General features: G+C 42.1%; 1 protein-coding gene across 1 annotated transcript; it reads right to left on the bottom strand.

The window, feature by feature from the left end:
• Positions 1-5,644: 5,644 nt before the first annotated feature.
• LOC308661139 (uncharacterized protein) lies at positions 5,645-10,396 on the bottom strand. The gene is made up of 4 exons (XM_081315928.1): positions 10,178-10,396; positions 8,641-9,232; positions 7,909-8,038; positions 5,645-7,690 (listed from the first exon to the last, which is right to left on the bottom strand). The coding sequence occupies exons 2-4, from the start codon at positions 9,055-9,057 to the stop codon at positions 6,459-6,461; spliced, it is 1,779 nt and encodes a 592-aa protein (XP_081172054.1). The 5' UTR covers positions 9,058-9,232; positions 10,178-10,396; the 3' UTR covers positions 5,645-6,458.
• Positions 10,397-17,995: the final 7,599 nt, after the last annotated feature.

Below are 17,995 nucleotides of genomic sequence, written 5' to 3'. Positions count from 1 at the left end.
AAAATAGACAGGAAACAAGAAGAAGAATGAATGGACAATACACATCAAGAACCTCAAAGCACCAGAAATCCATCAGTGAGGTTGGAAAGCAGGAAAGAAACAACTACCCGAAATAACAGAACAAAGTCCTATAAGAATTATCAGAGTATCTCCAGATATGATAAATGCCACCGACTCTGGTAGGCAAGGGTTAAGAATTCAAGGGTTAAGAATTCAAACACACTGTTGATCAGATCTAACCACTTCAGAGTTCCCAAATGAAAATCTCTCACCTGCCAGCCAGTCCTCTCCTTCTGCTCCTCCGCTTGGCTCAGGAGGAAGCCTTCCACCAGGGCCACCGCCTGGGAGCTGCTCTCTGCTCCACACTCCCGCACCCAGCTCTCCATCTGCATGGGCAGAAACGCCAGGAACTGCTCCAGAACAACCAGGTCCATCATCTGAGCTTTTGTGTGCTTTTCTGGTCTCAACCATCTACTACAAAAGTAATAGAGTCGGCTGCAAAGGCCTCGGGGACCTTCATCCTCTTTGTATTGGAAGTTCCTGAAGTTCGAGGGCTCAGTTTCTGAAAGGATGGTTTTCTCCTCCAGGAACTTCTGCCCAGTTCTTGCCCAGATCTCTCCACAGCTCCCAAACCGAACACCAGAAGGGCCTTTTCCAATTTCCTCACTTGCTAAACATTGGCTTTTCATTCTTTCTCAGTCCTGTATCGTAACTCCTAATGTGTCCAGGGAATCTTGTGGATCTCCGACCACCTTTCTATTCATAGTACCATTCTGGTAGCAACAGGTCAGGCAAGTCTTTCAACCATCTTTGTCCAATTTTTTTGCCTCCAGAAGAGGGTGTACAAATGGCTTCCAATTTCTGTATCTGAGATTAATTAGAAAATGGAAAGAAGTATTTTTCTGAGCTAGTACAGGATTACGGTGGCACTGAGAAGGTAGTCCCTGTGCATGAACGTGTGTTTGTAGAAACCTTGGGACTGACTTCCACCAAGGATTTGGAACACTGAAAAAATGCATTTTGGATCAATTTCAATTTCATTTTTTTCACAGATTAGGGCTTGGTTTATATATATATATATATATAAAAAACCTAGATTTGCATTTACCTACAAGCAGGGTTTACACAACTTTCCAAACTCTAACAGGTTAACAAACAATGAAAGTTCAGGGCTTTTTTTTAAAAAAAAAATGAAAAGCCTAAAATGACCTGCTTTGGATATTCTACTTCCCTTTTTTCAGGATTTCCTTTTTAAGAGCTAAATCACACAATTACACACAGGTAGGTTCCCAAAACATACCCTAAACACAAACAGGCTACGCAACTGTAGGGGCTGAATTCACACTAAACACAGGGGATGGTGATGTACTGGTTCACTTATCCTCCTAAGACAAATTGAACTGCTGAGGATCCAACCCCATTTTAGCGTTATCCAGCACGTAAGGAGAATCAGGCACAACCTTCTGCAGTTCCTCCCTTGCAGCTATTTGCTTATTTCCTGCATGAGATTTGCCATCCAAGCTCTCCCCATCTCCGACTTCGGAGCTTTCTCCAGGATACGGGGCGGGAAGAATCCCCCCAGGACGCTTCCTCCTCTCTGGGGATTTGTCCCTGGGGCAACGTGGCTGGTCCTGAGCCCTGTTCCCTTCTGCCTGTCGCCTGCGTGGAGAAGGGCGGCAGGGGAACATGGGATCCGGGCTCTCCCAGGACTCAGAAGATTGAACCTGCATGGGGACCTTCTCTAGCACGAGCACCCTCTGCCCCTCCCTTGCACGCTAAGACCCCCGCACACACACACACAGACATGCCACTTACCCTGCCCACCTCTAGATCCCTTCCTTTCAAGACTTTTCTGCCCCCATTTAAACCTCCTGCGAAGCTCAGAGTGAGAAACAGAGTGCTATGTCCTAGACGGAAAGCCCCCTAGTGATGTCACTTCCTTCCCATTCCCCTATGATAAATCACCTCTGGCATTCGCCCTCCAGTGGCCAAATGATGAATCTCATGGCATGCTGTTTTCTTCCTCAAGGAGATTCAAAAGCAGAACACAGAGTAACATAGTTGGAAGGGTCCTTGTAGGTTGTGTCGTCCAATCCCCTGCTCAAGGAGGAAAGCCTGTACTATCCCAAACAAATGCCTGTCCAATGTCTTCCTGAAAAGCTGCAGTGATGGAGCACACACAACTTCTGTTCCTCTAGTTAGAATTACAATCAGATAACCTTTATTGTCATTTTTTCCTGTGGGCTCAATGGCACTCATTAAAAATGAAATTTTGTTGCTCCTTCTCAAAGTGTACACATACATAACACCCATTTAAAACATACTATATACAACATATGTATAGACCTACACCCCTACATAGGGACGCGGTGGCTCAGTGGGTTAGGATGCTGAGCTTGTCGATCAGAAGGTCGGCAGTTTGGCGGGTCGAATCCCGAGTGCTGCGTAACAGAGTGAGCACCTGTTACTCGTCCCAGCTTCTGCCAACCTAGCAGTTCGAAAGCATGTAAAAATGCAAGTAGAAAAATAGGGACCACTACGGTGGGAAGGTAACAGCGTTCCGTGCGCCTTTGGCGTCTAGTCATGCCAGCCACATGACCACGGAGACGTCCTCGGATAAGCGCTGGCTCTTCGGCTTTGAAACGGAGATGAGCACCGGCCCCTAGAGTCGGAAACGACTAGCACGCATGTGCGGGGGAACCTTTACCTTTACCTTACACCCCTACATATAAGTTCACTGTCCATCTTGAATACATAACGAAAGGAGGAAGCTTCAGAGTTCACAAGCTTAATACTGTATAGAACAAAGCTCTGACTGAATCTGGAACTGAATCTGGATGTTGTGCTTCCGATACCACATAGCCTCCGCCCCGCAGTAACAAGGAAAACAGGTCTTGAAGAGGGTGTGTAGTGTCCAAGACAATCTTGCGGACTCTGCTCAAGCAACACTTCTGTGCTATGTCCTGGATGGAAGGTAGGGAACTGCCAATAATATTTTCAGCCCTCCTCACCACTCTCTGCACTGCCTTCCTGTCTGAAGCAGTGATGCTTCTAAACCAGACTGTGATGCTGTATGACAGGATGCTCTCGATCGTCCCTCTGTAGAAAGTGGTAAGGACAGAGGAAGGAAGATGTGCTTTTCTCATGCGATGCAAAAAATGCAGGTGCTGTTATGCCTGCTTCACCAGTGTCTCGCTGTTGAGCGACCAAGGCAGCTTACTTGTTAACTGGACACCCAGGAATTGCTCTGTCAGGAAACATCTCCTTAGTTCTAGGCTAGATCTCTCTTTGATAATATTTCATATATTATTTATTGTAAGGTTTTTCAGCTCAGAAATTCAATAAATCCAAAAAGATTCTGAAGACGAGGCTACTAAAGAACACAGTTTTATTCCTTTGATCAAAGAAATAGCTGTGTGTCCCAAACTCGTCACACACACATACACACACACTCACACACAAACACACAATGTGAGACAGAGGAGAGAAGGTGCACCTTAATCAAAAAGGTTCTTCCTTTTATAACTAACACATTTTTCCTTAACATTGCAAGGTTTCTGCGCATCTAAAGATTTCTTCTTTTGTTTGAATTTCCTTATCTATCAAGTTTCTTGCAATCCTGTATCTTAAACCTCTGAATGCACAATAGTTCAATTGCTGGCAACTAGCCTAGAAACTTTCACTTGCTACTCTGCAGGCAACTAGGCAGAGAAGGGAGAAGCAAAGGGGAGAAAAAGGGGAGGTGGAAGAACGCTACTATATACTGCAAGCTATAGCAGTAACATTTTTAAAGTAGCAGAAACTTTTTTCTTTTTCTTTGGTCAGCAGAATTTAGATTACATTGGAGCACGCACAGAAAGCAAAAATCTAAATTGTTAATATATATACACTTAGATGTAATATAATATGTAGATATATGTATATGCTTCCGTCCATGTAGATGTAGATGTATTCTTATGAGATTAAGATTCATTAACAATGGAGCTTTTTCTTCTTCACTGGCTTTGCATGCAGGTAAACTCATTAAATTACAAGGACTAAAATTAAAAGGATAATTAAGGTGGAGGAAAAGGATTGGTTTTAAGAAGCCTGTACACAATGACGGCACCGTTCCCTTACTGCATGGTAATGTTGGAGCAAAACTAACTCTGAAGTTCCTACACCAATTCATAGGCTTAAAGCAATAATTTTCCCAGCCAAACCCCCAATGTCTTGCGTAGTTTATATACGTAGTTCATTTTGTTCTGGGAACTGTCTGTTTCAAATCCACACCTGTTATGGTGTCCTTGAAAATGTTTCAGGCTCTCAAGGTCTTCAGTGGAATCGTAGAAATTCCATTTCTCCATCTAACCCACTTGAAAATAACACCTCCACACCTTGACTCTAAAGGCAAGTTGAAATGTAGAGGCATGTAGCTATTTATATGACACAGCAAGCAAAAGTTCTTATTAATGAATTAACTAATTCATGTGAAATTCAAAAAGGTACAAGATAAGGATGCCCCTTGTCTCCTCTATTGTTTATTTTGGAGCTGGAAGTTTTGAACAGAGATATTAGGCAAGATGAAAGATTAATGCGTATAAGTATAAGAAAAAAGTTTATAAATTGAGGGCATTTGCTGATGAGTTGCTTATATTCCCCAATAAATAAGATATAATATTTGATGAGGAAATTAAATGAGTTTGGAGCTCTAGCAGGTTTTAAAATAAACAAACAGAAAACAATAACAACAATATCAGGATTGTGATATATTGATTAAAAAGTCTGGTTTTAAGGTTGAGAAAAAGGTGCAATATTTGGGGGTGTGTTGACAAAATTGTTTTATAATAATTATGTACTTCTTTGGAATGATATTAAAAAGGATCTACAAAGATGGGACAAATTACATTTATCATTACTGGGTAGAATTTCTGTAATTAAGATGAATGTTTTACCAAAGATGCTCTTTCTGTTTCAGACAACACCAATATTTGCAACAGATACTCCATTTAAACAATAGCAGAGGGGTATTTCCAAGTTTATATTGCAAGGAAAGAAACCAATCATTAGATATAAGTTATTGCAAGATGCTAAGGAAAGAGGGGGTTTGGGTTTCCCATATTTGAAATTGTATTTTGATGCATGTTGTTTGGTTTGGCTAAAAGAGTTGGTGAACCTCCAGAACAAGAGGCTGGAAGGCCATAAATTAAGGTTTGGAGGCCATGGTTATTTATGGTATGATAAAGTTAAAGTAAATGGTAGTGAAGCTGGATTGGTGGACATATGGCAAAATAATCTTTTCATTTTGGTGACCCCCACCCTCAAGTGTTAGAATTAGAAGGTCATGTCTGCCATTGGTTTAATATAAAGGAAAAAAAACTGCAGTTAAAACTACAGGAAGAACTTAAAAAATTAGAATCAGAACTACAAGCAGACCCACAAAAGAAAATACTTTAAAAACAAATGGAACTAATAAAACATAAAATAAATTTAGCAGAGGCTGAAAAAATGGCACAACAAAGTAAAAGAGCCAAACAGAATTTTGAAAATGCTAATAAACCAGGGAGATGGCGAACATATAAATTGAAAAAAGAAAGAGAAAAAAGTGATAAATCAACTACCAGAGACTTAGTTTCAAAACGATACAATTAAAAAAATAATCAAAGACTTTTACAGGATACTTTATAATACAGAGGAAACTTCACAAGAAAAAATAAAGCACTATGTTAAAAAAGCGGATTTACCAAAAATTCAAGAGAATATACAAAATATTTTAAATGAAAAAATATCAATGATGGAGCTGACAGAAGCTATCAAGACAAAAAAATGATAAGACTCCAGGCCCAGATGGACTACCTGCAGATTTTTACCAATCTCTACAAGATATTTTAAGTCCTATAATGAAAGAACTATATAATGAAGTACTTTTAGAGGCTAAAATACCAAATACACGGACAGAAGCTAATATTACTTTAATACCTAAAGACTCAGACTTGACGCAAATAAATTATAGACCAATATCTTTATTAAACGTGGACTATAAAATTTTTGCTTCAATAGCAGAAAAACTAAAGAAATTTTTGATTGAATTTACAGTATACATACAGATCAAAATGGATTTCTACCTAAGAGGCAAATAAAAAATAACTTAAGAATGAATATTATGAACTTTAACCAAGAAAACAGATGGCGTTAATATTCCTAGAAGCACAGAAATTTAACTAACTTTCTAGAATTTATATACGTTCCCACCAAAGTGTATCTCCGGATGGGAAATTAGGTCATTGCTCCTCCTAAAACTCTCTCCAAAATCCATACATTTATATTGGCTTCTCCCTTGTGTGGATCCTTTCATGGCAAGTAAGGTGATGGCTCCTACTAAAAGACTTTCCACACACTGTGCATTTATGTAGCTTCTCTCCTGTGTGGATCCTTCCATAGGAAGTAAGACCACTACGTTTCTTGAAGCCCTTTCCACACTACATGCATTTGTATGGCTTCTCCCCTGTGTGGATCATTTTATGAGTAGTAAGTTTACTGTTTATGAGGAAGCCCTTTCCACACTCCATGCATTTGTATGGTTTCTCCCTGGTGTGGACCCTTTTATGGAATGTAAGATGACTGTGTCGGCTGAAGCCCTTTCCACACTCCATGCATTTATATGGCTTCTCCCCTTTGTGGATCCTTTTATGGGAAGTAAGATTACAGGGTTGGCTGAAGCCCTTTCCACACTCCATGCATTTATATGGCTTCTCCCCTGTGTGGATCCTTTTATGAGAAGTAAGATTACAGGATTGGCTGAAGCCCTTTCCACACTCCATGCATTTATAGGGCTTCTCCCCTGTGTGGACCCTTTTGTGGGATGTAAGATTACTGAGTACACTGAAGCCCTTTCCACATTCCACGCATTTAAATGGCTTCTCCCCTGTGTGGACCCTTTTGTGGGATGTAAGATTACTGAGTACACTGAAGCCCTTTCCACACTCCAAGCATTTAAATGGCTTCTCCCCTGTGTGGATCCTTTTATGTGATTTAAGGAGATTGAGTTCACTGAAGCCTTTTCCACACTCCATGCATTTATATGGCTTCTCTCCCGTGTGGATCCTTTTATGGGAACTAAGATTACTGCTGCAACTAAAAGTCTTTCCACACTCCGGGCATTTAAATGGCTTCTCCCCAGTGTGGATCCTGTTATGGGAAGTAAGACTACTTGGTTTACTGAAGCCCTTTCCACATTCCATGCATTTAAATGGCTTTTCCTCTGTGTGGTTCCTTTGATGAACAGTAAGGGTCTTGTTTTCACAGAAGCTCTTTCCATGCTCGAGGGATTTATTTGGCTTCTCTCCCATGTGAAGACTTTTATGTGATGTAAGAGACCTATTTTCTTGAGAAAGTGTGGATTTTTTCCCATTGTCTTTATGTATATAACTTTGTCCTTTTGCTTGGGTTGGATAGTGTCCATGTATATCTAGTGTGCCTTTGGATAGTCTTATACCTTTCCACATATATCTTTTCTGGATTTTTCCTTGTTGGTCCAGAAACTCCTTCATGTGTGCATCAATGGAAGATGAGCTTTCCTTATTCCAATTATTTGAGTGATTTCTCTCCTGCCTTTGGAATTTCATTTGAATTACATTCTTCTTCATTGCATCTCCATTTCTGAACACCTGGAATGATTCCTTAGACTCTTTATCGTCCTGCCCATTATCACCTTCAAGGGGAAAGAAAATAAATATGATAGCAACGTTAAAGAAAAAGATCAAACAACTGGAAGTCATAATAATTGATTTCTGATATTTGCCAGATTCCAATATATTAAACCTTTACATGCTTACAATGGCATGGCATAAATAACAATTTCTATATGCATGAACAGCCGATAACTACAAAATGTCTTCCTGAATTGACTGGAGAATAGGAAACCCTTACCAAGAGAGGCCACGTGGCTGTAATTTTCCAGCATGACTTCCCAATGCAGCACTTTTTGGTGAGGATCCAGCAGAGACCATTCCTCCTCGGAGAAATACACAGCCACCTCCTCGAAGGAGACAAGGCCCTCCTGACAGGGGAAAAAGGTACACAAAAGGCCCAGGAGAAATTGTAAAAAAACAGTCCTATTGTTTATAAATTTCCAAAACAAAGCCGTGCCAATTTCCTTCTATTCTTTCCTGTGAGGGAGAGAGTATTTTAAACTGCATAATTAGTAATGTAGGAGGTGGTATTCTGTAGAAGAGAAGATGTACAGAAGATGAGATAGTTGAGATCACTCTGGAGAATGGGAGAGCCTTATATTACCTCTGGTCATGTCTTGATTTGGATCATCCTGAGAGATCCTCCTGAAATACATTTCTGGAGGTGAATTTGATGGATGCCTCCTCCCAGGATCTCTGATCTCCATCATGAAAAAATAGACAGGAAACAAGAAGAAGAATGAATGGACAATACACATCAAGAACCTCAAAGCCCCTGAAATCCATCAGTGAGGTTGGAAAGCAGGAAAGAAACAACTATCACAAATAACAGAACAAAGTCCTATAAGAATTATCAGAGTATCTCCACATATAATAAATGCCAAAGACTCTGGTAGGCAAGGGTTAAGAATTCAAACACACTGTTGATTAGATCTAACCACTTCAGAGTTCCCAAATGAAAATCTCTCACCTGCCAGCCAGTCCTCTCCTTCTGCTCCTCTGCCTGGCTCAGGAGGAAGCCTTCCACCAGGGCCACCGCCTGGGAGCTGGTCTCTACTCCACACTCCCGCACCCAGCTCTCCATCTTCAAGGGCAGAAACGCCAGGAACTGCTCCAGAACAACCAGGTCCATCATCTGAGCTTTTGTGTGCTTTTCTGGTCTCAACCATCTACTACAAAAGTAATAGAGTCGGCTGCAAAGTCCTCGGGGACCTTCATCCTCTTTGTATTGGAAGTTCCTGAAGTTTGAGGGCTCAGTTTCTGAAAGGATGGTTTTCTCCTCCAGGATCTTCTGCCCAGTTCTTGCCCAGATCTCTCCACAGCTCCCAAACCGAACACCAGAAGGGCCTTTTCCAATTTCCTCACTTGCTAAACATTGGCTTTTCATACTTTCTCAGTCTTGTATCGCAACTCCTAATGGGTCCAGGGAATCTTGTGGATCTCCAACCACCTTTCTATTCATAGTACCATTCTGGTAGTAACAGGTCAGGCAAGTCTTTCAACCATCTTTGTCCATTTTTTTTGCCTCCAGAAGAGGGTGTACAAATGGAACACTTGAAACACTGAAAAAATGCATTTTGGATCAATTTCAATTTTTTCTTCTCATAGAGTCGGGCTTGCTTTATTTATATATATATATATATATATATATATATATATATATATATATATATATATATATATATATATATATATATATATATATATATATATATATATATATATATATATATATATATATATATATATATATATATATATATATATATATATATATATATATATATATAAATCCTAGATTTGCATTTACCTACAAGCAGGGTTTACACAACTTTCCAAACTCTAACAGGTTAACAAACAATGAAAGTTCAGGTGTTTTTTTTTTTTAAAATGAAAAGCCTAAAATGACCTGCTTTGGAAATTCTACTTCCCTTTCTTCAGGATTTCCTTTTAAAAAGCTAAATCACACAATTACACACAGGTGAGTTCCCAAAACATACCCTAAACACAAACAGGCTACGCAGTTGCAGGGGCTGAATTCACACAAAACACAAGGGGTTGTGATGTACTGGTTCACTTAACCTCCTAAGACAAATTGAAGTGCTGAGGATCCAGCCCCATTTTAGCGTCATCCAGCACATAAGGAGAATCAGGCACAACCTGCTGCAATTCCTCCCTTGCAGCTATTTGCTTATTTCCTGCATGAGATTTGCCATCCAAGCTCTCCCCATCTCCGACTTCGGAGCTTTCTCCAGGATACGGGGCGGGAAGAATCCCCCCAGGACGCTTCCTCCTCTCTGGGGATTTGTCCCTCGGGCAACGTGGCTGGTCCTGAGCCCCGTTTCCCTCTTCCTGCCGCCTGCGTGCAGATGGGCGGCAGGGGAACATGGGATCCGGGCTCTCCCAGGACTCAGAAGATTGAACCTGCGTGGGGACCTGGCATCGGTCCCTTCCTTCTCTGCCCCACCCCCTGCACGCGAAGAACCCCACACACACTTGCCACTTACCCCGCCCACCTCTGGATCTCTTCAAGTTCTTTCTGCACGCACTTAAACCTCCTGCGAAGCTAAAAGGGCAAGAAGAAGACAGAGTTCTGCGTCCTACACGGCCAGTACCTAGTAATGTCACTTCCTTCCCATTCTCTTACCTCTGGCGTTCGCCCTCCAGTGGCCGAATGGTGAATCTCAAGGTTTCGTGTTCTCTTTTTTTTTTTTGAGGGAGTCACGTGTTGGATTCTGGTGTGCAAGGAAGGTCCTCATGTAAAAGGTGAAACGGTGCATTTTCCATCAGGGCCCAAGAGGAAGGAGGCTGTTGTTTCCTCCCTGGTCAATAATCCTTCTTTATCCAATCGCTTCTGAGAGCCTTGGTGGATCAGTGGGCTAATGCCTCCTTAAGTAACACCAGCTGCCTGCAATTAGTGCAGGTTCGCATCCCACCAGGCTCAAGGTTGACTCAGCCTTCCATCCTTTCGAGGTAGGTAAAATGAGGACCCAGATTGTTGGGGGCAATAAGCTGACTTTGTAATAATGCCTCTTGGGGTGTGTGAAAGCCCTAATAAGCAGGCATATACATAGAATGAAGGCTACTGCTAAGTTTGTAAAGCTGCCCTGAGTCTTCGGAGAAAGGCGGGATATAAATGGAATTAAAATAAATAAAATAAAAATTACTCTCATGTGCACCTGTTTGGAACGTGGCTCAAGATCCTACCCACCCAGCCACCCAGGTAATGCCCTGATTTTCTTAACTGGGTCTGCGCACAGAGTTTCCCGGCAGTTGGTACTTGACCCACCTCCTTGCCTTGTCAGTCCTTCAGACCGTCGGGACATCCAAAAATTTTTTTGACCTAACTTCCTTTGTTCTTGGGATCCACTATTTAGCGTCCGGTTCTTCACGGGTACTGGGCTGGGGGTGGTCACCTTTCAGGAAACTGTCAAAATAGACGTGGCGCCTGTCCCCTTAGGGGTGGCCACTCCCGGTGATCCAGGGACTGTTTGGATATCTCAGGATGAGCCCCTAAGTTGTTTGGAACGTGGCTCAAGATCCAAAACAAATAAACTCACTTGGAATTCCAGCAACAAAGTTTTATTTCAAAAGAAGCGTTTGCAAAGGGTTGGTGGACTGAAACACACACACACACGAGTTCAGCCACACCTTACAGAGCTGTTTAACACATTTTTGTATCCTATCCCCTATTCCACCTCCCCTATCGCACTCAACACCCCTTCCCTAATCATCCGATAAACTTTCCAGACCGCCTAAAACCGCTGTCCCTCCCATGTTCCAGGAAGCCCCTTTGTCCATAGCCTATCTTTCACCATCTGATTTTCTGTTACCACAGGCTGCCCCTTACAATTTGTAACTTCTGCTTTTTGTATTTGTACTTGTCAATACTTAGATAAAATATTATTTCTGCTCTTCAGTTGGCTTCTGCTTCAACCTTTAGACATTAGAAATTTCTGAATAATACTTTTATTCCTTTCAATCCACCCTTTCTTTCCTTTATCCTTTCAGAAATTTATAAACAAACAAAAATACACTTTGCATATATGAGCTACGTTATATACTTATATGTTAGCAAGCAAGTTTAAGCTATAATGATCCTGGTTATAAAAAAAATTCACATCCATTCTGGTAGTTCTTGTTCTACTTCTCTGGAATGTTGTTCTTTCTCCTCGTTATCCCTCAAACACATCATTTCCTCATTTTTATATGGTGGGGGTTCTCTTAAAGGCATTCTTTTAGTAATGGCAGTTTCTATTAATCTCTGCACCACTCTGATACAAGGGATTATGCAGCAGCCCAAAGCTACTAAAACTCCAAAAACTGCAATAAAAGAAGTGATAAGTGGCACCAGTATATTCTTCCATTTCCCAAACCATAATTCCAATATTCCTGTTATTGAAGTGTCCACTCCAGAACTGGTAGCCAATTCTTCTGATAAAGTAGTTAACCCTTGTAAAGCCCTAGTTATGGTTCCATCAGGAGCTGTGTTACTGGGAATGAAAGTACAGCATCCTTTTTCTGCCAACATTACACACACCCTTCCTTTTTCTGCCAACAGCATGTCTAATGCTAATCGGTTCTCCCAGGCCATTCGACTTGTGGCATCCAGTTGTTCAGCTATGCCCTTAACTGCCTCTCTAGTATAGTTTATGAATCTTTGTTGGTTATAATAAATGTAATTAATGCAATCCACATTCTTATTTATAGTTACCCATCAAAACAAAAATGACTCAAAACCAGCTAGCATCTGGTTTCTTGCTTTGTATTCATCTGGCACTCCCCTAGGAACTCCAATGGAATACATATATATATATATATATATATATATATATATACATACATACATATATATATATATATATATATATATATATATATATATATATATATATATATATATATATATATTTATTTATTAGTTTTTATAAACCGCCCTTCTCCCGAGGGACTCGGGGCGGTGTACAGAGGAAGGAAGGTATACAGACCGAACAATAAAATAATAAGAAACACTAATGAACACAAACTGGGACCCCAATTAACGTTATCATGCCAGGCCAGCCTGCTGGAACAGGAAAGTTTTTAAGTCGCGACGGAAGGTACGGAGGTCAGGGGCCATCCGGATTTCGGTTGGTAAGGTGTTCCAGAGGGCTGGCGCACCCACTGAGAATGCCCTCCCCCTGGGGGCCACCAGCCGACATTCCTTGAGCGGTGGCACCCTGAGGAGGCCCTCTCTGTGGGAGCGCACAGGACGGTGGGGTGCTGACATCGGCAGAAGGTGCTCCCGTAGGTAGTCCGGACCCATGCCATGTAGGGCTTTGAATGTCATTGTTAGCACCTTGAACTTCACACGGAAGGCAACCGGAAGCCAGTGCAGCGCACGGAGGAGAGGTGTGATATGGGAGTATCGGGAGGCTCCCAAGAGTGTCCGTGCCGCCGCACTTTGCACCAGTTGAAGCTTCCGAGTGGATCTCAAGGGCAGCCCCATGTAGAGAGCATTACAATAGTCTAGGCGAGATGTCACAAGGGCATGGGTGACTGTACGTAAGGAATCCAGGTCCAGATAAGGCCGTAGTTGGCGAACTAGTCGAACCCGGGAGAAGGCCCCCTTGGTCACAGCTCCAATGTGGTCTTCCAGGGAGAGCTGCGAGTCTAGGAGGACACCCAGGTTGCGGGCCCTATCAACAGGGGGAAGTAACTTGTCCCCAATGTTAAGCAGTGGGACGTTCTGAATCTCCTGGCTTGCCGGTACGTACAGCCATTCAGTCTTGTCCGGGTTCAGTTGAAGCCTGTTTCTCCCCATCCATTCCCGGACCGCTTTCAGGCAGCGGGACATCACGTCTAGGGCATCACTGATATTGTTAGGAGTTGAGATAAAAAGCTGGGTGTCATCAGCATACTGATGGTACCCTACTCCAAAACTGCGAATGATCTCACCCAGCGGTTTCATGTAGATGTTGAACAGGAGAGGCGAGAGGGCCGACCCCTGAGGGACTCCGCAAGCGAGAGGCCTCGGGGTCGACCTCTGTCCCCCTGTCAGCACCGACTGCGAACGACCCTGGAGAAAGGAGGAGAACCAACGCAGAACCGTGCCTCCCACTCCCAGTCCCCTGAGGCGTCGCAGCAAGATACCATGGTCGATGGTATCGAAAGCCGCCGAGAGGTCTAATAAGACTAGGACAGAGGAATGGCCCCTGTCCCGGGCTCTCCAGAGATCATTCATCAGAGCGACCAATGCCGTCTCCGTGCTGTAGCCCGGCCTGAAACCCGATTGGTACGGGTCTAGATAAACCGCTTCATCCAGGATCTGAGGAAGTTGGTGCGCCACCACGCTCTCAACAACCTTCGCAAGGAAGCGAAGATTGGAGACTGGACGAAAGTTATTCAAAGAGGATGGGTCCAAGGTGGGCTTCTTGAGGAGAGGTCTCACCACCGCCTCCTTCAAGGCGGTGGGGAAGTGACCCTCACTCAGAGAAGCAGAGATGACCGCTAGGAACCAGCCTCGTGTCGCCTCTCGAGCTGCATAGGCCAGCCAGGAAGGGCACGGGTCCAGTAAGCATGTGGAGGAGCTCAACCTTCTCATAATCCTGTCCACTTCCTTAGGAGTTACAGGATCAAATTCTTCCCAGATGACGTCGACAAGACTGTCCATGTCTTGTTCTTCCATCTCAGCCCAGTTGGAGTCCAGACCAGTTCGAATCCGAGCGATTTTATCCAGCAGATATTGACCAAATTCCTCGGCTCGACCCTGCAAGGGTTCCTCCCTCACCTCTTGGTTTAATAGGGAGCGAGTCACCCTGAACAAGGCATCCGGGCGATTATCTGCGGACGCGATGAGGGTGGAAAAGTAGTTGGATTTTGCCACCCTTATCGCAGCGAGATAAGACCTGGTGAGGATTCTTAGTCGCAATCGGTCGGATTCGGATCGACTGGACCTCCAACGGCTCTCTAGGCCCCGTCTCCGACGCTTCATCTCCCGGAGCTCCTCGGTGAACCATGGGGCTCGCTGGGATCTGCGCCGGGTCAGAGGCCGCAAGGGTACAACTCGGTCCAGAGCCTCCGTGGCTGCCTTTTCCCAGGCTTCCACTAAGGCTTCCGCCGAGCTGTGAGCAGGGGGTGCATGCGAGTCCCTAAGCGCTGCCTGGAACTTATCAGGGTCCATTAGGCGCCTAGGGCGGTACCATCTGACTGGCACCGTGCACCCACGGTGGGGGGTGGCAAGGGGGAAGTCTAGCCGCAGGAGGTGGTGATCGGTCCATGACAGGGGCGTAATAGTTGTGGCACCCCCACCGACATCATCACGCCACCGTCCAGACAAGAACACCAAGTCTGGGTTGTGGCCTCTCTCATGAGTCGGCCCAGAAATTATTTGCAACAGGTCCATGGCCGTCATGGAAGCCATGAACTCCCGAGCCAGTTCGGACGATCCTCCCAGGGACGGTAGATTAAAGTCGCCCAAGACCATGAGTCTTGGGAATTCAACCACCAACCCTGAGAGGACATCGAGTATATTTATATATATGTATATATATGTTTAAGTATTTGTCAAGGCTTGACAAATACAGGAATGAAAGAGTTAATTAGCAAGGTCCATTCAAAAAGCCTTGACAAATACTTAAACATACATTTGCCTTGCCTTCCAGCTAATATAAGAGAGAAAGAACCCCGTGGCTCAGGAGGTTAAAACACTCCCTGATATACAATCAGCCCGGGTTCGAATCTCAGATAAAGGGTATGACTAACTGATGAGAACATAAATAGTTCGAAATGATCATCTTAGCCTCCCAAATTCTTTATTAGCAATTTGAATATATATATATATACATATACACATATACATATACATACATACATACATACATACATATATATATATATATATATATATATATATATATATATATATATATATATATATATATATATATATATATATTCTATCATCAAAGGAGGTTTCCAGTGCTCTTTTCATCCTTCTTGGGCTAGAGACGTTTGTACTAATGGATAGAAAGCTAAAAAAACCATGGTAGATTATTTCTGTTGTAACAACAGGGGATGGGGTGAATGAGGTGGCTCTGTTATTTTTAACATCTAGTATTCTTTATTTTATTTATTTTTATTTTATTTTAATTCCATTTATATCCCGCCCTTCTCCGAAGACTCAGGGCGGCTTACAAGCTTAGCAGTAGCCTTCATTCTATGTATATGCCTGCTTATTTTAGTTTGGTTTTATACTTTTAAATGTATTTATTGATTGTTTTAACTCTGCTATAAGGTGCCCAAATTTGCTTGTTTGGGAGATATGCATCTGTACAAATTGGTTTAATAAACCAATAAAGGTCTACATTTATTATCGACTGGAAATCCTTTATCATTTATTTTTGCTGAAAAAAGAAAATAATTTGCAATCTATGGGTGTCTAGATTAGAAAATTAATCTTCCATAATTACATAAATTAAGAAAAAGAAGTAAACTATGCTCTAACCTTAGACAAAAATGGCTAAAATTGCATTCATAACTGCTGTTAAGAAAATTGGAAGCTACTTTATTACTTTTTCTCATTTTCTCCTCATTCTTTACTTCTTTCTTTATATTTTTTTTCCTTATTCAGTTACTCTTTTACTCTCTTCTTTATTTCCCTCTTTAAGTTGCATTATTTTTACTCTGATAAAATGTATTTAATAAAATTATAATTAAAATTATCTGATGACATGTAACTACAAAATACCACCCTAAACTCTCAGATTGGAGAATAGGAAAACTTTACCCAGAAAGGCCATGTTCCTATAATTTTCTTCCATGACTTCCTAATGCAGAGCTTTTTGGGGAGGATCCCGCTGAGACCACTGTTAGGAATTGTTGTGCAGAGGTCTCCTTGTGCTACCAAGGAGTTGCACAGACAAGGAAGGGTACTGAGGGCAGTAAGAGTCACACAGTAACCACAAGAGTACACTGAGTTGTGAAAACAGAAAGTATTTTACTTTTGAGGTGGTGTAAAAAACAAAAAAATGCACGGTCAAAAATAAACAGTCCAGGTCATACACTATAGTAACAGTCCAAGGACTATTCCAAATACAAAGTCTTCTTACTGGTCCAGAGGTCAAAAACACAGTTGTTCAGGTTTATCACAGTAGTAAACCAACATTACAGCAAAACAGCAATAGTAGAGAGAGCAGAGAATTCAGAGAGAGAAGCTACGTTCCTAGCTCCCTCTTATGGCCATGAGAACACTTACACACCCATTGGCCAATTAACATCTTAAAGTCACAACATCATGGTTTATATATTTCCAACCCAACTATGTAGGCTATCACCATATGCCTAACAACCACTCCTCCTCTGAGAAATATACATCCACTTCTTCAAAGGACACAAGACCCTCCTGAAAACAATAAATTATCCATAACAAATCTAGTAGGATTTGTAAGATCTATCATATTATTTACAAATTCCCAAAGGAAAATTATGGACTGATTTAACAGGCTATGCTTAGTATGATTTCAAAGTTTAGATGAGAAAGTGGAAAGAGACAAAAAATTTTGACTGCAGAAATATTTCAGGCAGGTTTTATTAAGTCGGTTGATTCAGCAGGACTTTCCGTGCCATTCAGGGAAGGTAATTCCAGTCAATATAAAAAGACTCAGCATCTTGAGAAAAGTAACTGGCAGATGGGCCTTGGAAACCCCACCTATGAGTGATTCCAATCCATCCTATCTTTGCAGAAGGAGAAGGGAGAAATTCTTTCCAGCATTTCAGGAAATAAGTTTGTGGTGTTCCCAGAATGACCAGTGTTGTCAACATCTTCATGAATGTGCTGGGAAAGCTCAACCGGGGATTTGTATGAGGTGCCATCAATACTCAAGAGACATGTAACTCAGTTTCTGCTTCTCCTCAAAGTTCAAAGAAGCTGCTCTTAGTCCAAACCATTCACTGGAGATAAAATATGGAGACGCTTTCCTGGCAAGGACATTTCTCAGCTTTTGCAAGATTGGATTGTTTGGTTTTCAAATCCAGGAACAATCAGATTAGAAATAATTGTGTAAGACATAAATGCCTTGATCACGTGCTCTTTCAGAACATTTTTTTTAACTGAGACACTTTTCTACCTGGCTATTTTCATTGGACTTTGCATTATCTTTTAATTTGATGTGCTTATCACCGGTCAGTAATCGAGTAATATGGTTGGTAAATGACACTGTGCCACTGTGTTTACTTATTTTTGAATTCGAGGTTCAAGAACTGTTTCAGCTCCACCATTAGGAGGAATCACCTTCCTTCTATTCTTCCCTGTGAGACGGAATTTTAAAATGCATAATTAATAAAAT

The sequence above is a fragment of the Vipera berus genome (assembly GCF_964194415.1).
Source record: "Vipera berus genome assembly, chromosome: 2".
Lineage (NCBI taxonomy): Eukaryota > Metazoa > Chordata > Lepidosauria > Squamata > Viperidae > Vipera > Vipera berus.
This window is presented reverse-complemented; position numbering and strand designations above follow the sequence as displayed.

What these genes read in the sequence shown, in the direction of transcription:
- LOC308661139 (XM_081315928.1), bottom strand. Translation starts at nt 9,057, where the DNA reads ATGAAAAGCCAATGTTTAGCAAGTGAGGAAATTGGAAAAGGCCCTTCT. An exon ending in AGGAGAGGACTGGCTGGCAG is followed by an intron (nt 8,039 to 8,640) that starts GTGAGAGATTTT and finishes TTCCCCTGTCAG; the next exon opens with GAGGGCCTTGTCTCCTTCGA. An exon ending in CAGCCACGTGGCCTCTCTTG is followed by an intron (nt 7,691 to 7,908) that starts GTAAGGGTTTCC and finishes TTCCCCTTGAAG; the next exon opens with GTGATAATGGGCAGGACGAT.